The sequence below is a fragment of the Bufo bufo genome, chromosome 8 (assembly GCF_905171765.1).
Source record: "Bufo bufo chromosome 8, aBufBuf1.1, whole genome shotgun sequence".
NCBI classification, from domain to species: Eukaryota; Metazoa; Chordata; class Amphibia; order Anura; family Bufonidae; genus Bufo; species Bufo bufo.
Genome location: NC_053396.1, coordinates 141601717 through 141625310, shown reverse-complemented (window position 1 = coordinate 141625310; position 23594 = coordinate 141601717). Strand labels below are relative to the sequence as shown.

Here is a 23594-nt window from a genome sequence, read left to right as displayed (position 1 = left end):
CATATAATATAATCAATCACTTCAAAAAATTTTTTTTTTAAATTGCAATACAATAGTGATACCATGATTCCAACATATAGATAAATTGATACAAAAAAAACCATGTCAATAATAAAAAAATACAGTGCATTCAGATGTGTACATCATAAGAAGTATATAATTGGTGACAGGTGGTGCAAATCCAAATCATGCTGTGAAACAGCGGAGCGTGGGAATGAAGTGATGACAGTACATACCATACAGGTGTGCCGGCGACTTCATGTATTCATACCGCCGAAATCTCGGAGTGTTACAACCAGCACTGCGCCTGCGTCAAACATCACTAGAATGTAAGCCGGAAGTGATCTAGCTGGCTCCTGCTTGGGTTTGCACATGCGACCTCCGAGTCCAAAATCGCCATCTTGGTAATGGTATACCAGTGACTACAGGCCGACGCATGCGCATATATGCGCTGACACCCACTGCGCCATCTTAGTAGAGGTACATGCAACTAAAGTCCTAATGGCACAGAAATATGTGCACATATGGTGTACACAGGAGCAAGAAGGAGGTGACACCCTGTCAAGGACATCAACCCTCCCCCTTATAGGACCATGTCCGTATGGGCGCATAACACTGCAGTATCAGGCGCACATACTGTTTGGTCACTCGCCTAGCTCCATCACCAATTCAACGAGGGTTCTCCTCCTATTGAGGACCACTAACATCCTCCATTACTGTGATATTGGCACATCTGCAGTACAATATAAAACATGACGTATATCTATACATATGAGAGTCGCAATCCCACTCCAATGGATCCATGTACCCTGGTCATCACATTCCCACTCCGATCCATCACAGCATCTATATAAAAGAAGAAAATAAGAGGAAAAAATTATTAAATGAAATCTTTAATCTTGAAACTAACACATTAAAACCATATTGGTTGTGTTATTCTGCATAACACCATATACAATGGAAGTGAGAGAGACCAAATAAATACGGGGGTAACGGCAAGCCTGGATTATACTCAACATTCAGACCCTTTTGGTTTGAGACTGTTGAGTGTATAAATCCAGTGCATCTCCCTTTTTTTAAAAAGTGTTGTTCTATCACCCCCTCTCCTAGGTAGGGGGACATGATCGAGGATCCAACACTTAAAATCTTTCTCTGCATGATTGAAGTCAGTGAAATGTTTTGGTACAGGTAAATCACGTATTTTCTTGCGTATGGACAACCAATGGTTACTCAACCTAGTTTTAAAGGGACACTGACAGGCCCAATAAGCATAATTATCTATATATATGCATGCCGAGGTATAAAAACATATAGGTATACCCCTGTCCACCTTATAAATACAGCAAACTCCTGTTTTATAACCTGATGTAATCGCTCTTCTTTCTGCCCAAGGGGCGGCGTTTCAGCTTCACTTCTGCCCAGCCAGCCGCGCCCCAACCGCCGTTTGGAAGCGCCGCCCAGCTCATCAATATTCACTTCTGCAGATGTCGTTGAGAGCAGCGCTCTGAAGCGCTAGAGTGGAGTGCTTGGCGCAGGCGCAGAACGGAGAAGCTAAATCGGCCTCAAAGAAGCAGAGGGGACGCAGGCGTTGTGATCCCGGCGAGTGAGGATGCCGGGCGCATGCGCAGAAGCTGAAAGTGAGTCCGATGCCCATAGCTTTCTATTGGGCATGCGCGGGATCTCGTAACGTCGGGGACAGCAGAAGCCGCCCAGCGAAGTGAATATTGATGAGTTGGGCGGCGCTTCAAAACGGCGGTTGGGGCGCGGCTGGCTGGGCAGAAGTGAAGCTGAAACGCTGCCCCTTGGGCAGAAAGAAGAGCGATTACATCAGGTTATAAAACAGGAGTTTGCTGTATTGGTGGACAGGGGTTATACTTATATGTTTTTAATACACATTAGAAGACCTGGGCATGCATATATATATATATATATATAGATAATTATGCTTATTGGGCCTGTCAGTGTCCCTTTAAGGTCTGTTGATGTCTCCCCTACGTAAAGTAGTTTGCAGGGACATGTTAAAACATATATGACATAACTTGAATTACAAGTAAGGTGGTATCGACTAGGATGTACCACTCCTGTGTCAGGGTGTCTAAACTCAGAACCTCTACAGATGTAGCGACAACTGCCCGGCTGTGTCAGTGTGGCTTGTTTCATCCCACTTTTAGGGCCAACATCAGCTTTAGTCAGTTGATCACTCATATTCCTCGTCCTACGGTATGCAAACAAGGGAGGTGATCTAAATTCAGTGATCCTACCGAGACACCCTTTGTGGATGCCCCAGTGTCGTCTAATTATTTGATTAATCCCTGCACTACTTTCAGTATATGCCGAAATAAATGGGATTCAATTAGATTTCTCCTTAAATTTTTACTGATTAATGTGTCTTTTCTATCAGCCTAAACCAGAAAATTCCCTGCAAGGGACTATCTTCCCATACTTCACTAGTTTCATTCATAAGAACTCTCCAGCATCATCTACCATGTGATCTGATCACGCGAGGGGTTCTCCCCAATCAATAACTACACATCTCCCATTCATTCAAAAGATCCACGCTTCCAACTCTGAAGTAAGTAATTCCGGCATTGTGTATGTGTAGTCCTCGGCGGGGCATTCAAACTGAGCAGGGTTTTCTCAACTCAACATTCAGCCCTTGTGGTTGGAGCGTAACTAGGTTAAACATCCATTCTACCTCTTTGATTAATGTGCACAATGGAGTCCCCTCCCCGCCAATGCGCTTTCACCAGTTCTGTACCAGTGAAGGCTAATCCTTTCGGGTCCTTTTGGGCATTCTTAAAATGTAAGGAGACAATATGTGTCTCTAATCCTTTCTTGATGTTTCTGATGTGTTCTTGGACCCTAGTTTTAAATTTTCTTGTAGTCCTGCCGACGTGCTGGAGGCCACACGGGCACTCCAACACGTAGACAACTCCTGCGCTTTCACATGTGATATTACCTTTTTATTTTAAAAAACTGATCCTTCTTATTGGAAAAAAATGCCTTTTTTATTTTCTTTACTTCTATTTTTGCATGGAAGGCAGAGCCCACACCATGTGAATTTACTCCCTTTTTTCAACACAATAGTTCGAGGGGCCGCACTATATGCCAGGCGATTCCTGAGGTTCGGGGCTTTTTTTAAAATAACCTCTGGACATTTTGGGATTTATTTTCCCAAAATAGGGTAATTTTTTTAAAATTCCTCCCAGAGCTTGCCTCTCCCCTTTCCATATTAACAGGCAATCGTCGATATAGCGTCACCACGATATCACTCACCCTTTTTTTTATTTTTTTTTATTTTTTTATTTATTCAAAATAGGACTGATTTTCTCTTTTTCTCAGAGGGCCATGAATAAATTGGCAAAGCTTGGGGAGAATTTTGCCCCCATCGCCGTCCCAGTAAATAATAAATGTTTTCAAAAATAAAATGGTTATGAGAGAGACAAAAATCTAGGCAATCTAAAATAAAATTCTTTTGCAGGTTGTTCATAAGGGGGTCCCCTCTGAGACCCAGAGTTTTTGGAATAATCGTATAGAGGGAGGTGACGTCTGCTGTAGCCAACCACGTATCTGCACTACTAATCCCTAAATTATCAACCAGTTCTATCGCGCTTCCAGAATCTTTTAAATATGATGGAACCTGTGTTACATATCTCTGCAGAAAAAAATCTACAGGGAGTGCAGAATTATTAGGCAAGTTGTATTTTTGAGGATTAATTTTATTATTGAACAACAACCATGTTCTCAATGAACCCAAAAAACTCATTAATATCAAAGCTGAATATTTTTGGAAGTAGTTTTTAGTTTGTTTTTAGTTTTAGCTATTTTAGGGGGATATCTGTGTGTGCAGGTGACTATTACTGTGCATAATTATTAGGCAACTTAACAAAAAACAAATATATACCCATTTCAATTATTTATTTTTACCAGTGAAACCAATATAACATCTCAACATTCACAAATATACATTTCTGACATTCAAAAACAAAACAAAAACAAATCTGTGACCAATATAGCCACCTTTCTTTGCAAGGACACTCAAAAGCCTGCCATCCATGGATTCTGTCAGTGTTTTGATCTGTTCACCATCAACATTGATTGCAGCAGCAACCACAGCCTCCCAGACACTGTTCAGAGAGGTGTACTGTTTTCCCTCCTTGTAAATCTCACATTTGATGATGGACCACAGGTTCTCAATGGGGTTCAGATCAGGTGAACAAGGAGGCCATGTCATTAGATTTTCTTCTTTTATACCCTTTCTTGCCAGCCACGCTGTGGAGTACTTGGACGCGTGTGATGGAGCATTGTCCTGCATGAAAATCCTGTTTTTCTTGAAGGATGCAGACTTCTTCCTGTACCACTGCTTGAAGAAGGTGTCTTCCAGAAACTGGCAGTAGGACTGGGAGTTGAGCTTGACTCCATCCTCAACCCGAAAAGGCCCCACAAGCTCATCTTTGATGATACCAGCCCAAACCAGTACTCCACCTCCACCTTGCTGGCGTCTGAGTCGGACTGGAGCTCTCTGCCCTTTACCAATCCAGCCACGGGCCCATCCATCTGGCCCATCAAGACTCACTCTCATTTCATCAGTCCATAAAACCTTAGAAAAATCAGTCTTGAGATATTTCTTGGCCCAGTCTTGACGTTTCAGCTCGTGTGTCTTGTTCAGTGGTGGTCGTCTTTCAGCCTTTCTTACCTTGGCCATGTCTCTGAGTATTGCACACCTTGTGCTTTTGGGCACTCCAGTGATGTTGCAGCTCTGAAATATGGCCAAACTGGTGGCAAGTGGCATCTTGGCAGCTGCACGCTTGACTTTTCTCAGTTCATGGGCAGTTATTTTGCGCCTTGGTTTTTCCACACGCTTCTTGCAACCCTGTTGACTATTTTGAATGAAACGCTTGATTGTTCGATGATCACGCTTCAGAAGCTTTGCAATTTTAAGAGTGCTGCATCCCTCTGCAAGATATCTCACTATTTTAGACTTTTCTGAGCCTGTCAAGTCCTTCTTTTGACCCATTTTGCCAAAGGAAAGGAAGTTGCCTAATAATTATGCACACCTGATATAGGGTGTTGATGTCATTAGACCACACCCCTTCTCATTACAGAGATGCACGTCACCTAATATGCTTAATTGGTAGTAGGCTTTCGAGCCTATACAGCTTGGAGTAAGACAACATGCATAAAGAGGATGATGTGGTGAAAATACTCATTTGCCTAATAATTCTGCACGCAGTGTACGTACTCGGAGAGTCTGCTTGTTAAAGAATTAATCCCCTCAACGATGGCTTTCCTGGGGGGGTTTTACAAGCTTTTATGAATTTTAGGAAGGTGATAAATCACTGGTGTAACCGGGCGTTTAATCGCCAGATAATCAAGTTCTTTTTTATTTAGGACTTCCTTTTTATAACCTTCCTGAAGAAGCATATACATCTTCCCTTTAAACTCAATTAGGGGGTTATTTCTCAGGATTCGATATGTCTTTTCATCCGATATTAATCTCTGCATTTCGGTCTCCTATTTATCACTCCCTCCTTTATCTGCAGGTTTTATCACAATATAGTGGAGGGTTTTTTCCATTTTTTTTTTTTTGTGCCATTTTTTTCTTCGCTAGTCAGATTATGTTTTCTGGGTCTCATATATCTAAATTCTCCAATTCTCTTAAAATTCCCCTTTTGAAAGCCTCGACACAGTCATTGTCCCGATTTTTAGGAAAAAATCTTGATTTATCACGCAGCTGAGTATGAATGATTCCATTCACACTCCCTGCGTTTTTGAGGGGAGGTGCCTGCTTATTATTATGGTACTTGGCAATGTTTAATTTCCTAATAGACCTCAAATTTATTGAGCCCGTGAGTGGGTGCAAATTTTAACCCCTTTCCAAGTACTCTCTTTTCTGATTCTGAGAGTATATGGGAGCTTAGCTTAAACACTCCTTTTATTTCCCCTGCTCTTCTTTCTGTATCGGCTGCTGTTTTCCTCTTCCTCTTCTCCCTTTACATAACTGTTTTTCCTTTCTCTACTCCCATTCCCTCGATTATATTGTCCCTTTGAACTCCTTTTGTCACTTGATGTGGAACATTTTGTTTCTCCAAATCCCTATATGTTTGTAATAGTAGTGCATCCTCATTTTTATTTTGCTGGGAATATGGCTGGAATTGTTGGTTAATATTTACATTTCTAACGCCCTGCTGGGATGGCTGTCCCTGCCGATATGTGGGATAAAAACTTTCTTGCTGATGGTAATGCCTTCCGTAGTTATTCCTATATGTTCCTTACATACCCATGCGGTGTATTATTATAGTTTTGATATGGTCTCATCCACAGTCTCTGATCCCATGTATTATAATATTTTTAAAACCTCAACTACTATTAAAATAGCCTGTAGGATGACCCCCTTGTGAACAACCTGCAAAATAAATTTATTTTAGATTGTTTTTAAAAATAAAATCTAGGCACTTATGTACAGTGCACTGGGACGGCAATAGGGGCGAAATTCGCCCAAAGCTTTGCCAATTTATTCATGGCCCTCTGGGGAAAAAGGGAAAATCAGTCCTATTTTGAATAAAAAAAAACACAAAAAGGTGAGTTGATATTGTGGCGATTGCCTGTTAATATGGAAAGGGAAAAGGCAAGGGTCTGGAGTACTGTATATACTCGAGTATAAGACGATTTATTTGGCACATATTTTTGTGCTCAAAAAGCCCCCTCGTCTTATACTTGAGTCTAGGTCTTAGCTCCGGTAATAGCAGGCAGTGCGGGGGGCGGCGCTCACTCACTGACGTCACGCGCCTGCGCCGCCTAGTGAGAGCAGGCGCGTGACGTCAGTGAGTGAGCGCCGCTCCCCGCACTGCCTGCTATTACCGGAGCAAAGACAAAGTAAGATATCCAAGCAATGAGCAATGATTAAAGTTAAAGGTTACTGATTAGTTTATAAATATACTGATGTGAGCGTCGGGGAGGGGGATCTGTGGATGGCACTGTAGGGGGATCTGTGGATGGCAGTGCCATCCACAGATCCTCCTACAGTGCCATCCACAGATCCTCCTACAGTGCCATCCACAGATCCTCCTACAGTGCCATCCACAGATCCTCCTACAGTGCCATCCACAGATCCCCCTACAGTGCCATCCACAGATCCCCCCCTCCCCTAAACAGTGCCATCATGGCACTGTTTAGGGGAGGGGGGATCTGTGGATGGCACTGTTTAGGGGGGGATCTGTGGATGGCACTGTTTAGGGGGGGATCTGTGGATGGCACTGTTTAGGGGGGAGATCTGTGGATGGCTCCCTGTATTTAATGCAGAGTGTGTGTGTGTGTATATAATGCACACACTCTGCATTAAATACAGGGAGTCAGAGTCAGACTTCCATCAATCTGAGTCACCCTCTTGCAGATGTGTGTATATAATGTAGAGTGTGTGCATTATATACACATACACTCTGCATTATAGCTGCATTTCCCACCCTAGTCTTATACTCGAGTCAATAATTTTTCCCATTTTATCGGGGTAAAATTAGGGGCCTCGGCTTATACTCGGGTCGGCTTATACTCGAGTATATACGGTAATTTATTTCAGAACTGAACATGAATGTTTGGAACCTCTGATTCACTAATAACATCAGCGCAACCTCTGTAGATTTTTTTTACATTTTTTTTTTTAGACCTGACGATTTTTATTGAAAAGAACCGTTTTAAAAGTAAAATTTTTTTTAAAGCTGCGGATGTCAATGCATATATAGACGTTACAGCGCTCCAGATGGCAGCCAAAATGGTCGCCAATGCGCCTTTAAATTTGCAGATGGCGACAAGACTTTTTAGCCTTGTCGGCATTTGCGACAGGGCTGCCGCGCTTTAGCTAAATATTGCGGCGGGGCATGGGAGGCAATAATTCCTTGCCCCAACGCAGGCGTTCGCTCAGCAGCACAGGGGAGAAGGAAGCAGTCTCTCCCTCCCCGACTGTGGCCACTGCGCCACCAATGATGTTAACTTGTTCATTAATTCAAATACAGGAGGCGGGTGCTGGCTGCAGAATCATATAGCCGGCACCCGACCTCTGACAGGTAGCTGCGATCCGCGGCTGCCATGGTAAGCTCTCTGCTGCCGTGTGCACAAAGCCCAGGGCAGCAGGGACAGTGTAAAGTCCTATTCACCCTAATAGAGCTCTATTAGGGTGAATAGGACAAGGGTTGTAGCCCCTAAGTAAAATAATAGTAAATAAAAAGTGTTAAAAAAAAGTTTAAAAAAACACAAACACCAAAATATTAAGCATAAATTGCCCCCTTTCCCAATTTTACATATAAAATATATAAACATATTACATATTGCCACGTCTGAAAAGTCCAAACTATTAAAATAAAAAAAATGTCCTATGCGGTGAGCGCCATAACACAAAAAAATAAAAATAAAACTGCGCAATTCGCCTTTTTTTTTTTTAGTCACCTTTTCCCCCCCAAAAATAGGATCGGACTGTTCTATTATTGGCCGGATGTTCCATAAAATGCAGAATGCATGCTGCTTTTTTTTGGTGTTTTTTTTTTTTTCCGCGTGGTATCGAGTATCGCAATACTTTTTTATGGTATCAAAACCTAATCTAAATTTTGGTATCGAAACAACCCTAGTCTGGACTCTGGAGCACTGCGTTAGCAGTTGTCATTATGCACCTTGGTTAAAGAACATCCCCAAGGGACAGATTAAAAGAATATACCGTAATTGCACAGAAAACAGATATAGAAGGGAGTGTAAAATTAAAAGAACAAAAAGCTACAAAGAAAAGTAAGGATTTTAGGTTCACCATTCTCACTCAGTACAACACTAATGTGGGTTTACTTAAAAACACCATTCTGGAAAACCTGGGGGGACTCCATTGTGCACATTAATAAAAAAGAGGTAGAATGGATGTTTAACCTAGTTACGCTCCAACCACAAGGGCTGAATGTTGAGTGCGATTTAAAACCCTGCTTAGTTTGAATGCCCCGCCGAGGACTACACAATGCAGGGATTACTTACTTCAGAGTTGGAATCGTGGATCTTTTAATGAATGGGAGATGTGTAGTTATTGATTGGGGAGAACCCCTCGCGTGATCAGATCACATGGTAGATGATGCTGGAGAGTTCTTATGAATGAAACTAGTGAAGTATGGGAAGATAGTCCCTTGAAGGGAATTTTCTGGTTTAGGCTGGGTATTAGACAGAATTATTAAAGGGGTTGTCCGGGTTCAGAGCTGAACCCGGACATACCTCCATTTTCACCCAGGCAGCCCCCCTGACTTGAGCATCGGAGCAGTTCATGATCCGATGCTCGCCTTTGCCCTTCGCTAGATTGCGCAGGGCAATGGCTCTTTTGTTTACAATAACACACAGTGTGTTCGGTGACGTCACTGGCTCTGATGGGCGTGCTTTAGCGCTTCCCTAGCTGTTTTACTGACATCACCAGGCTTCCTGGCAGCCCCATGGAGAGCCCGGTTCATCACCGGAACTCTTGAAAATGCCTTTCCCCTGCGCGATTTAGCGCAAGGCAAAGGTGAGCATCGGAGCATGAACTGCTCCGATGCTCAAGTCAGGGGGGCTGCCTGGGTGAAAATGGAGATATGTCCGGGTTCGGGCAGGAGGACGATTAGTGTCTCAACAACTTTGATATGCTTTTACAAAGAATTTGTTTGTGAGTACAATAAACCACTTTTAGTAGACCTGAGTTATCAGTACTTCACTATCGTGTGCGCCCTCTTGATATTCCACAGGAGTGAATAAGAGGAGTTTACACGTGGAAGTTTGGTGTTTTCCCCTATGTCCAGGGATGTGAATGGTTTTATGCTGGAAGGAAGGTTTTTTCAGTGAAGAAACAGCAGCGCGGTCCAACACAGAAACGCACGGATTGACATTTGTGAACTTGACCCACTTCACATTTGGACCTGCAGAGCTAACAATACAGGCAACGTATTGGCGTTAAACTTTTATTATATTGATTTTTCAAACACTATAGACTTCAGCTGCCTTCTAATGAGGGCCTTGCTTTTGTCTGTAAGGTGCTCCAAGCTGTTGTCCCGCCCTAGATTATTCTCACCTAATCTCTAGGGGTGCTGTCATAGGTGAAGAGGAAAAATTTTATTACACTTACCGATAATCGTTTTTCTTTGAGCCTTTGACAGCACCCGGTTAATTCCCTTCTCATAATGTTAATAATAAATAAAAAAGAATGAGTTTTTTCACAAGACGGGTATCATTTTTATCAGCAGGATTAGCCCTACCAGGAAGCCTGGTTTTAATAAAGTTGATCCTGTTGACAGACGCTCTTTTAAAAAGGTTGTGTAATCTCAGACTTTGATGACATATCACTAGAATATGCCATCAAAGTCAGATAATTGCGAGTCCCAACTCTGAGACTCACACCCTTAACCAGAACGGGCCCCCGAAAGTGAAGGAGAGCGCACTGTCCTCTCCACTCATTCCCATAAAAATGATTGTAGAGCACATGGCGCATGCGCGGCCACCCCTCCCTTCACTTCTATGGGACTGCTGGAGATAGCCAAGGGTGCTCGGCTATTTTCACCAGTCTCATGGAAATAAATAAAGGGTGGCCCACCATGCTTGGCCGCTCTGTGCTCAGTTCAGGTGTCCTGTTCTAGAGAAAGGTGTAGGTCCCACCTCTGAACCTATATGACATTGGTGGCATATCCTAACTATCAGGTTCTGGACCAGATTTTGTGCCCACCCCATCAGGCATACAAAGATGGCTGTAATTGACAGCCAGCCCTCCACAGCAATGGTTGAGGTCAGGGTCTACTCAGATCCCTTCTATTTAATCCGTTAAAGGGGTTGGCCGGTTTCTTACATTGGTGACCTATCCTCAGGATAGAAAGCAGCGCTCCATCTGCTCCTCCCCACTGAAATTAACGGGACAGAAGAGCTGTAATTACACCTGCCTGCCACTGCGATGTCGATGGCAAGCAGGTAAACGGTGAAGAGAAGGCAGCCTGAGCGCGAGCGCTGCTTTCACTTCATACAGCTGATTGGCGGGGGTGTCGGGAGTCGGACCACAGCTGATCTGATATTGATGACCTCTCCTGAGGATAGGTCATTAATATAAGAAAAGTGGACAACCTTTTAAATGCTACTGTCCATATTAACGCCCCAAAAAGTTAAATGCTCAGATATTACCGTATCTACCCCAAAATTGTTCTATTAATTAATTTCATCTTGGGCCGCAAAAAAAAGCCTCTTAAATGTAGACTGCTCAAAAAAATAGAGGGAACACAAAAATAACACATCCTAGATCTGAATTAATTTAATATTCTTCTGAAATACTTTTTTCTTTACATAGTTGAATGTGCTGACAACAAAATCACACAAAAATTAAAAAATGGAAATCAAATTTTTCAACCCATGTAGGTCTGGATTTGGAGTCGCCCTCAAAATTAAAGTGGAAAAACACACTACAGGCTGATCCAACTTTGATGTAATGTCCTTAAAACAAGTCAAAATGAGGCTCAGTAGTGTGTGTGGCCTCCACGTGCCTGTATGACCTCCCTACAACGCCTGTGCATGCTCCTGATGAGTTGGCGGACGGTCTCCTGAAGGATCTCTTCCCAGACCTGGACTAAAGCATCTGCCAACTCCTGGACAGTCTGTGGTGCAACGTGACGTTTGTGGATAGAGCGAGACATGATGTCCCAGATGTGCTCAATTGGATTCAGGTCTGGGGAACGGGCGGGCCAGTCCATAGCATCAATGCCTTCGTCTTGCAGGAACTGCTGACACACTCCAGCCACATGAGGTCTAGCATTGTCTTGCATTAGGAGGAACCCAGGGCCAACCGCACCAGCATATGGTCTCACAAGGGGTCTGAGGATCTAATCTCGGTACCTAATGGCAGTCAGGCTACCTCTGGCGAGCACATGGAGGTCTGTGCGGCCCTCCAAAGAAATGCCACCCCACACCATTACTGACCCAATGCCAAACCGGTCATGCTGGAGGATGTTGCAGGCAGCAGAATGTTCTCCACGGCGTCTCAAGACTCTGTCACGTCTGTCACATGTGCTCAGTGTGAACCTGCTTTCATCTGTGAAGAGCACAGGGCGCCAGTGGCGAATTTGCCAAAATTGGTGTTCTCTGGAAAATGCCAAACGTCCTGCACGGTGTTGGGCTGTAAGCACAACCCCCACCTGTGGACGTTCGGCCATCATATCACCCTCATGGAGTCTGTTTCTGACCGTTTGAGCAGACACATGCACATTTGTGGCCTGCTGGAGGTCATTTTGCAGGGCTCTGGCAGTACTCCTCCTGTTCCTCCTTGCACAAAGGCGGAGGTAGCGGTCCTGCTGCTGGGTTGTTGCCCTCCTACGGCCTCCTCCCCGTCTCCTGATGTACTGGCTTGTCTCCTGGTAGCGCCTCCATGCTCTGGACACTACGCTGACAGACACAGCAAACCTTCTTGCCACAGCTCGCATTCATGTGCCATCTTGGATAAGCTGCACTACCTGAGCCACTTGTGTGGGTTGTAGACTCCGTCTCATGCTACCACTAGAGTGAAAGCACCGCCAGCATTCAAAAGTGACCAAAACATCAGCCAGGAAGCATAGGAACTGAGAAGTGATCTGTGGTTACCACCTGCAGAACCACTCCTTTATTGGGGGTGTCTTGCTAATTGCCTATAATTTCCACCTGTTGTCTATCCCATTTGCACAACAGCATGTGAAATTGATTGTCACTCAGTGTTGCTTCCTAAGTGGACAGTTTGATTTCACAGAAGTGTGATTGACTTGGAGTTACATTGTGTTCTTTAAGTGTTCCCTTTATTTTTTTGAGCAGTGTATATACATGTAAAAAAATAAATAACTATTGATCTGAACGTTGCGAGGCACAAGTTTTATTGTGCCCTATGAATTACAGGGAACCTGTTATAATGCCTCACATACAGCAGACTGATGCCCTTCTGTATTCTAACTTCCAGGGGTGGATGGCATAGACACTTATAGCTATCAATACCGTGTGTCAGTGTCTAAGGATCCAAACTAAGTATAGTATGTGAAGACTGTTCCTGTGAAATATGGGGCTCATTCGATGCATGTAATTGTTTGATCAAACTACAATATTCTCCTAGAGGAGCGTATACTGGGGAAGGTGTCAATGACTGAGTGAAGACCACCCTCCAAAAGGCAGCTTTTCAATAAGTAATAACCAATATCTACTCCTATAATAATAATATAATATGAACGTAAATTAAATGACCTGATGAGGTGCTTTGCGACCCCTTATCTATCACATGCTGCCCTCAGATAGGACAGCATATGAGCCCAATAGCATTTCCACTAACTTCAGCCATAAATGCGTTCAAGTCCTTGAACTGTCCTCTGTCAAGTTAGAAGGAATTCCATTCAGGTTTAGTATGTGTGTGCTGGAAAGCTCAGTGGCAGCAAATCCGGCCAGACCTGGTAACACGGTGATCGCTGCCTGTCTAGGAAGCTGTACAGTCGTGGCCAAAAGTTTTGAGAATTACATAAATATTGGAAAAGTTGCTGCTTAAGTTTTTATAATAGCAATTTGCATATACTCCAGAATGTTATGAAGAGTGATCAGATGAATTGCATAGTCCTTCTTTGCCATGAAAATTAACTTAATCCCAAAAAAAACTTTCCACTGCATTTCATTGCTGTCATTAAAGGACCTGCTGAGATCACTTCAGTAATCGTCTTGTTAACTCAGGTGAGAATGTTGACGAGCACAAGCCTGGAGATCATTATGTCAGGCTGATTGGGTTAAAATGGCAGACTTGACATGTTAAAAGGAGGGTGATGCTTGAAATCATTGTTAACCATGGTGACCTGCAAAGAAACGTGTGCAGCCATCATTGCGTTGCATAAAAATGGCTTCACAGGCAAGGATATTGTGGCTACTAAGATTGCACCTCAATCAACAATTTATAGGATCATCAAGAACTTCAAGGAAAGAGGTTCAATTCTTGTTAAGAAGGCTTCAGGGCATCCAAAAAAGTCCAGCAAGCGCCAGGATCGTCTCCTAAAGAGGATTCAGCTGCGGGATCGGAGTGCCACCAGTGCAGAGCTTGCTCAGGAATGGCAGCAGGCAGGTGTGAGCGCATCTGCACGCACAGTGAGGCAAATACTTTTGGAAGATGGCCTGGTGTCAAGAAGGCCAGCAAAGAAGCCACTTCTCTAAAAAAAAAAAAAAACATCAGGGACAGATTGATCTTCTGCAGAAAGTATGGTGAATGGACTGCTGAGGACTGGGGCAAAGTCATATTCTCCGATGAAGCCTCTTTCCGATTGTTTAGGGCATCTGGAAAAAGGCTTGTCCGGAGAAGAAAAGGTGAGCGCTACCATCAGTCCTGTGTCATGCCAACAGTAAAGCATCCTGAGACCATTCATGTGTGGGGTTGCTTCTCATCCAAGGGAGTGGGCTCACTCACAATTTTGCCCAAAAACACAGCCATGAATAAAGAATGGTACCAAAACACCCTCCAACAGCAACTTCTTCCAACAATCCAACAACAGTTTGGTGAAGAACAATGCATTTTCCAGCACGATGGAGCACCGTGCCATAAGGCAAAAGGGATAACTAAGTGGCTCGGGGACCAAAACGTTGACATTTTGGGTCCATGGCCTGGAAACTCCCCAGATCTTAATCCCATTGAGAACTTGTGGTCAATCCTCAAGAGGCGGGTGGACAAACAAAAACCCACTAATTCTGACAAACTCCCAAGAAGTGATTATGAAAGAATGGGTTGCTATCAGTCAGGAATTGGCCCAGAAGTTGATTGGGAGCATGCCCAGTCGAATTGCAGAGGTCCTGAAAAAGAAGGGCCAACACTGCAAATACTGACTCTTTGCATAAATGTCATGTAATTGTCGATAAAAGCCTTTGAAACGTATGAAGTGCGTGTAATTATATTTCACTACATCTCAGAATCACTCGAAACAAAGATCTACAAGAAGTTTAGCAGCAAACTTTGTGAAAACTAATATTTTGTGTCATTCTCAAAACTTTTGGCCATGACTGTACTTTTTATAAGTCAATGTAGGTGATGACCCCTGTGAGGTTGGAACCGGTAGCCATATTGGTTGTCCTGCAACTACCGCAAACATCTGAATAGAGTTTTTATAAGTAACATCGCACTGACAAAGGTTAAGTAATTGGTCATCCAACCACATGCAGGTTGTAGGTGTTCTTATGGAATAAATAATACCTAGTAGGGCTTCTTTCACATGTCAAAGAATTATGGACGTCTGACATAAGTATCTCTCACGTATATGATTGTCTGTGGATCCTTGAAAACCAGGGATGCCACCTGTGTTTGGTCCGTGGTTTTAATGGACCATTGGTAGGAAATGTTCTAGAAACAAATTTTCTGCCTCGCAATGTCTGTGGAATACAGATGATACACTGAAGGCAAAAAATGGATACGGACCAAACGCAGAATCTTCATGTTCATCTTCTTCATGGATGAACCATTGAACATCTTGTTATAGAGGTCATCAACGTGTGAATGAGGTCTAACAGTAGCACTCTTAAATAATGAGTTTCTTGTGAAAATTTTAGTTCTTGACTCGGCAAATGTAATATCCATTGTCTTAGTTTTTTTTGTGGGAAAAGTCTAAAAACAACCAAGCTTGCTGTTCCTGATGGGTCTTATTGTATCTGTTAGGTGTATTTAGTACTTTGAGTGCACAAGGGTGTTTTTCTGTGAGGTCTGATGAACTCATAAACAGTTTACTGTCACCTGTATTTTGCTTGTGACACTAAAGGTTCACTAAGGCTACTTATACATTTACAATGGAAAAAAAGAAAAAAAACGTTTAGGGTACGTCCACACAGCACGTATAAGCTGTGCTTTTTCCCAGTGGAGTCATTGGCAGATTTCCACTGCATGTTTTACCTTTGCCACACATAGTGGAACCCATGGTGGAAACCACAGTTACCTGTTTCCTGGGTTCTGGCTTTTTTGCTCCCCCTTGGTCGCTGCAGGTCACTTGCACGACCTGCCTCTCTATCAGAGCGGGACCCACGTTCTTGTAATCGTCGGCAGTCCCATTGTTCGGACCCCCAGCGGTCAGCTAGTTATCCCCTATCCTGTGGATAACTGGTACCTTAAAAAACATGGCAAAGCCCCTTTAATCTTGCTTTCTCCATTTTACTGCTTATCTGGCTTGTACCAGTTGTCTGATTATTGATTTATCAAGTTGTACCACACCTACATGGATGGGATCTTTGACTATTTTGCTCAGGATTCACTGCATTGCCAGTTAATTACCTCATCTTTTAGATGCATTAAAGGAGTACAATATTAAAGATCAATCCTGCCAATCCCCCACTGATCTTCCAAGGACAGTGACATCATATTTATCAGTCTCATGATCTATGTGCATCTTAAAGGCTGAAGGCTGATGTGAACTCAGCCTCTGTTCTTGTGCTCCTTTTATAGGATCAGGAGAACGGAAAGGACAGTTTCAGCACATAATTGAGCTAAACGGAACCTATGGGCCCCATAGCCTATAATGGGGTCCGTTGGGTTTCCGCTCAGATGAAGATTTTTGAAGCAGAGACAAAAGTCGTGTATGCAAGACTTGTGTCTCTGCTTCAAAAATCTTCCTCTGAGAGGAAACCTAACGGAGCCTATTATAGTCTATTGGGCCCCTAGGCTCCGTTCAACTCAGTTTTGTGCCAAATCCGTCCTTGTTCCTATAACTGAGCAGAGATACGGAAAAGCTGAATGCCGATGTGAACTCAGCCTTAGTACCATTTAAGTAAATAGGACTTGGCTGTAGTACCAAGCATAGCCACTATAATATGTACGGCGCTGTGCTTGGTATACTGTGAGGAGGCCACAGTGCTCAATGGAGCGCCTTGGTTTCTTCAAACAGCTGATCGGTGGGTGTGCTGGGAGTCAGCTGAGCGGGCAGGCTCTCCACAGTTTCCGTTACGCCCTACGCTGTTTGCATTACTCCTATTCAGTACTATGGTAGTTAAGGAAACGGTGAAGCTCCTGCCCACTCAGCTGTTTCTGTAAGCCTAGGCATCTGGAGCTGTCGCTGAGTCCCATCTTGTCGTGGAAATGCTAAGACAGGACAACCCCGTTAACGGAACAAGCTGCAAAGGACATTAGAAATAGTGAGGATTGCAGCCGTGTCAAAACCATCCACCCTTGTGCAATCAAAGTACTAAGTGCAGAATAAGAAAGGAAATATAACAGAGAATGAAAATGACACAAAAGCTCATAAACGATATAGCTTCCAGTAAAGACCATGTAAATCAGAGGTGGCACTTATCGTTAAATGGGTTATCCAGCAGGCAAAGGGCTCAGAGTGGGTTAAAAATGAAATGAAACAATATTCACCTCTCTGATCCCCTACTGCTCCCATTCCGACACATAAAGGGGTATTCTGGTTGAATGAAGGGATTCCCTATCCAACTATTAGATCGGTGAGGGTCCTATCAGCGATTATTAGAATGGGGGCCCTGTACCCCCTACAGCCCCCCCTTAAAAGAACGGAGCGGCGGATCGCACATGCGCATGGCTCTGCATTCATTTCTATGGGAGTTCTGGAGATGGCAGAGTACAGCGCTCCACTATCTCCGGAATTCCCATGGGAACCGGCCCACTGTTGTTTTTAGGCGGGCTGTAGGGGTTAGAGGGCCCCTATTCTTGTTATTGGTGGGAGTCCCCATGCTAGAACCCTCACAGATCTAATAGTTATCCCCTATCCTGTGAATAGCGGATAATTTTACCCAACTGCAATACCCCTTTAACAGTCCCCACAGATGCAGCCGAGCTAAACTTTATGGTTAATGTGATAAGTCAAAAAAACATAAAAACTCCTTCAATGTATTTCAATGGCCCTTGTCACAAGATGGCACGAGATAACTGTCAGAGTTATCAGAGTCAATTTTAGCTCGGCTACATCTGTAATTCAATGTGCAAAAAACACTATTTTTTCTGTTTGTTTCACAGCACAATTTTAGTAGCTTCTTATGTATAATGTGTGAGACTTGTCAGACGTGTTTGATTCTCCTTATGTCATGTGCACATTTTCCATACATCTATCCTGCTTATTAGGAGGTTCTGTCTCTGTAGATCAGGCTTCCACAATGGCGTTCAGTGTATATTTCTTCTCAGCATGTTCTGTCTCCTCTCTTTCAGGCATTTGTGAAGGACGTACATGAGGATTCCATAACTGTTACTTTCGAAAATAAGTAAGTTCACGGTAACTGCGCCCCCACTGCATGTCATACAGTACACAGCTCTTTTATGTGGTGAGCGAGCCCATCCCGCCAGTGTTGCCCTCCATATTACTGATCTGAAATGAAAGGAAGAAAACTAAGTAGAATCTAAACGTTTCTTGTGGATTTGAAGCAGTCATTATATTTGCAGTTAAAAATGGTAACGTAAATGCCTGGAATATTCTTATGTTTCTTTTATTCTTTCTGCTATTTTGTTCCAAAATGGGGGGAAAAGTATCGGTTTTAATTTCTATTTCCTTGTATGTTTTGCTCAGTTAATCTTTGCTCCGTTAGGTTTCTATTTTTGACAGAAGAAAAAGTTCTGTCTGCGGGACATTTCTTTCCACCAAAAATAACGGATGCATAATGGAAAGGAGCTTTCTGTTTTTCATAACGTCAATGATTCATATGTAGAAACAAGGGGGGGGGGGGGGGGATTTATTAAGACCGGCGTTTTAGACGCCCGTCTTAATAAGCCCCTGCGCTGGCGGTGGACTGCCGAAGTTCTGAACAGGCGCCGGCCTCTACATCACTTTGGCGTATCCAGCGCAGGTCTAAAGACAGCTTCCTTGCTGGCGTGGATTTAGACAATTTCTACACCTAAAACAGATTGCGCCTGAAGTACGCCTAATATAGGCATGTTTTTGATCCTAAATGACCTCCCAAGTTTTCTCTGTTATTCAGTTCATTTCATACCTTCTGGGGGAGCAGGTAAACACTAAAAAGGACGCAGCGCCCATAACCAGTGCCATGTCCCCTTCAAACATCTGATCGGTGGGGATGGCAGGTGTTGGACACCGCCGATCTGAAATTGATGACCTATCCTGAGGATAGGTGATCAATATCCTGACAGTGCACAACCCCTTTACGTATCTCAATCAGAAGAGCTTCTGCAGCAGCTGGGTTTTGTGCTGCCTTCCAGCTTCAGGAGTTGTCTGCAACATTACTTCGCTTTTTGTTAGAATGCTGTTATATCTAAACTGGTTTGGGGTAGAATAGAGCTGTGTATTTTATATATTAAAGGGGTTATCCAGGAATTTATATTGATGACCTATGCTCTTGATAGGTAATCAGTTTCAGATCGGTGATTGTCGGACACCTGGTGCCCCCATCAATTATTGGTCAAATGGCCTAGTTGCAGCTGAGGCTGAGCTGCAATACCAAGCTCAGCCGCTATACTGTGTACGGCACTCTTCTTTGAAAAGCTGCCGGCAGTGGGGTGCACTCGCCGGAGCTCTGGTGAGCACGGCAGCCCTCTTGATCAACGGGTGTGCCAGGACTCGGACCTCCGCCAATGTGATAATGATGACCTACGCTGTGGATAGGATATCATTAGGGATGAGCAAATCTCAGGATAAATGAAATTCGCCACGAAGCCTAATTTCCTTGTGCTTCCAGTAGCGAATCGATTTTAACCTGAAACCAAACAAAAATAATAATAATACGTACCTGCTCCAGTTGCTCGTGACGGACCACCCGCCTCCATTTTGCTTGAAGATCTCGGCCGAAATCCCTGCGCTGTGACGTCATCTCGGGATGCGCGAGATTTCCCGCCAGACCTTAAAGCAAGATGGCGGCGGCCGACCCATCGTGAGCAAATGGATCGGGTATTTTTTTTTAAAATTTTTTTTAAATTTTTTTTTTACATTTTACACTTTTATGTATATCAGATGCGGCCATCATGTATGAACACGGCATCTGAGGGGTACAATGACGGGGAGCGCGCCATCGCCGCTCCCTTTCTTTGCACTCACTACTTACAAATAAATGCGATTTGTGACGAAGTCATTCGTCATGAAGCTGATTTTACCAAAAAATAAAAAAAATCTAAAAATGTGGTGAGGCAGCTGAATTGAATTTTAGAAAACTTCGGTCATCTCTAGTCATCATTATTAATTCTTGGATAATCCCTTATTGCTTGCGGTATTGGTCAGCTGTCTTGCACATTACAAAGGACAATTGTGATGGACTTCTATTTGCAGCTGGCAGCCAGAGCGACAGATCCCATTTCACGATGTAAGGTTCCCGCCGCCTTCGGGTTCCAATAAGGACATAAACGAGAGTGATGAAGTTGAGGTAAGTGGAGCCTCCATTGATGATGTGCGTAGCATCTTTAACATCTTCATCCCTGTGCTGTTCTACCATGTCCTTCCAGTAACAGATAATAAACTGTTCTTTTCTCCACTTATTCTTTTTAGTTTTTGAGGGTGAAAGGCGAAGATGATTTCATGGTAGGTTGTGAGGAATGCCAGTTTACTAAACCAAGCTTATTCTTTCTCTGCAGACAAGCCACCTGCCCCGTATTGTACTTTTATATTGTGTTTTTGCTGTGTGTACGCGCTGTGTTGTGATCTTGTTTGGGCTCAAGAACACGCTTGAAATTCATCATTTGGGATGCAGAAGCAATGTCTGTCTTCATAGGTCAGAGTACATGGGTAGGGACAAGGCCCACATATACTGGACACACCCGGGCTTTTAGGCATTGTATTTGCTGGGTCTCTGTTGTATCAGGCCCGGTAAACTCATCTTACCTATAATAAGTTTATATTAGAATATTATTTACATAGTTCTATTGTATATTTAAAGGCTATGGACACTTTTGCTGTGGAAAAATTATATATTTTTTTTGAGGATTTGCTCTGGTAGGCAGGGTAAGCGGACGCAGTACAGAGGCAAAACAAGTTCGTAAATCAAAATGTCAGTGTTTGTTTATTTCACACAAAAGGCAAGAGAAAAACAACTCCTTACAGTCTTGGTGTTAATTCACACAATGAAGAGTCCATAGAACAGACGGGTCACCTTTCTAGCCGTTTTATCCCTGGCAGTTCACAGCAGACTTTAGGGGGCCTGCTTCCCAGTGTGCAGCCCTCATGCGGCTCTCAGCCCTCCAGCACAGCACCATGCTTCAGATCCCAAAACAGAGACTCAGCTACTGAGCCCAGCTGCCTTTTTAAAGGACAGCCAGGTGCTGCCAAAACCCGGACCGGCACTTAAACTCTGGTCCGGTATTTGATCTCACCTGGCTGGAAATCAGCTCAGCTGCCTATGTTGGGAGGAAAACACCTGCCTTCCCAAACAAAACCCCTTGCTATGTCACATACCTCCCCCCCACGCTTTGTTCAACCCTGAGGGAGTGAACACACGACAGACAGTGTACCTGGGACAGGGCATCCGCGTTTCTCTGTAACTTGCCTGCCCTGTTTTCTACTGTAAACTTAAAGTTTTGCAAGGACAAGAACCATCTGGTGACCCGAGCATTCCTCTCTTTGGCCTGGCTCATCCACTTGAGAGGGCAGTGGTTGGTCACCAGACTGAACTTTCTCCCCAACAGATAATAGCGGAGAGACTCGAGTGCCCACTTGATGGCCAGGCACTCTCTCTCCACTATACAGTACCGGGTATCGGCTGGAGTGAGCTTACGGCTGAGGAAGACAACTGGATGCTCCTCCCCGCTGACTTCCTGAGACAGTACCGCACCGAGGTCTACTTCGGAGGCATCCGTCTGTACTATAAACTCCCTTTTGAAGTCGAGCGTCACCAAAATTGGGGACCCACACAGGGCCGACTTCAAAGCAGAGAAAGCCTCTTCCGCCTGGTCATTCCAGCGGACCATCACGGACTTCCGTCCCTTCAAGAGCCCTGTCAATGGGGCTGCTAAAGTGGCAAAATGGGGAACGAACCTCATAATAGCCCACCATTCCCAGGAATGACTTTACTTGCCTAGAGGTGACATGTCGGGGCTAATTCCTTATTGCCTCGATTTTGTTTACTTGGGGTTTGATGACTCCGCACCCAATGACATACCCCAGGTATTTGGTCTCCTCTAACCCTATTGAAGAGAGTCTACTACGGCCTGTACTTTGGGTAGGTGACTTTCCCAGTCGGTACTGTAAATGACAATATCATCCAGGTAAGCCGAGGCGTACCGCCGATGTGGATGAAGCACAATGTCTATAAGATGTTGAAAAGTGGCAGGGGCACCATGCAGACCGAAGGGTAACGCCTTTTATTGGTACAGCCCCTCTGGTGTAATGAAGGCAGTTTTCTCTTTGGCAGCCTCCGTCAAGGGTACCTGCCAGTACCCTTTGGTGAGGTCCAAAACAGAAAAATAGCGGGCTTGGCCTAACCTTTCAATATGCTCATCCCCCCCGAGGCATGGGATATGACGAAACGTCCTGTCCGGCTTGGGTATTGACTATAGGACTGGCCAACTCACTTTTAGACTCCTCGATGACGTCTAGCCGCAGCATGAGCTGCACTTCCTCCGAGATGGCTTGTCGCTGAGCCTCGGGTACCCTGTATGGCTTTAACTGGACTTTTGCCTGAGGCTCAGTGACAATGTCATGCTTGCGGAACTGCCTCCAGGGAGGTTTGAGAACACATCGGTGTTCCGACTAACGAACTCCCTGGTCTCCTGAGCCTGTTAAGAGGAGAGGCTGTCACAAATTTTTACTGTGGCAACCGCTTCCCTTGCATCAGACATAGGAGCCAGAACCTCTTCCCCTAGAAAACCCGGCCGCGGGCTGTCTTCAGTACAGGTCTCCCTATCTTTCCAAGGTTTGAGTAAATTAACATGGTAAACCTGCTCCGGCTTCCGCCGCCCTGGCTGGTGTACCTTGTAATTTACCTCTCCAACTTTCTCGAGTACCTCGTAGGGCCCCTGCCATCTAGCCAGGAACTTACTGTCCACGGTCGGTACCAGAACCAAAACCCAATCACCCGGGTTAAAGATCCGGACCCAAACCTGCCGATTATAGATCCGACTCTGGGCTCGCTGAGGGGCCTCCATATGCTCCCTGACAAGAGGCAAAACAGTCTCTATCAGCTGTTGCATCATGGTAACATACTCCAGGACACTTTTATGTGGAGTGGGTTGCTGTTCCCACGCCTCTTTGGCCATGTCCAACAGACCACGAGGATGTCTGCCATAAAGCAATTGGAAGGACGAGAACCCAGTAGAAGCCTGGGGTCCCTCTCGCATAGCAAACATGAGATAGGAAGGATTGGGACCTTCTTCTGCCCTATCTTTAGACACCACCCTTTTTAACATAGTTTTTAGAGTTTTGTTAAACCTTTCAACCAGACCGTCCGTTTGCGGATGGTACACGTCCGTCTGTAACTGTCTGATATGCAGCAACTTAGAGTTCCCTCATGACCTTGCACATAAAAGGGGTCCCCTGGTCAGTCAGAACCTCTTTAGGTAGCCCCACTCGGGAGAACATCTCCATTAGCTCCTTAGCTATAAGCTTCGCCGATGTATGTCGCAGTGGCACCGCCTCCGGGTACCGAGTGGCGTAGTCCAGGATGACCAAGATGTGTTGGTGTCCTTTAGCGGACTTCGCTACTGGGCCTACGAGGTCCATAGC

The 23594-nt window shown here is 44.4% G+C and overlaps 1 protein-coding gene across 1 annotated transcript in view; it reads left to right on the top strand.

Moving 5' to 3' along the window:
• FMR1 (FMRP translational regulator 1) overlaps window positions 1-23594 on the top strand; it is a 58868-nt gene that overhangs the window by 4746 nt on the left and 30528 nt on the right. Inside the window, exons 2-4 of the mRNA XM_040442482.1 lie at window positions 18149-18201; window positions 20211-20304; window positions 20427-20459. Of these exons, the coding sequence (XP_040298416.1) occupies window positions 18149-18201; window positions 20211-20304; window positions 20427-20459 (180 nt within the window). The remainder of the gene's footprint in view (window positions 1-18148; window positions 18202-20210; window positions 20305-20426; window positions 20460-23594) is intronic.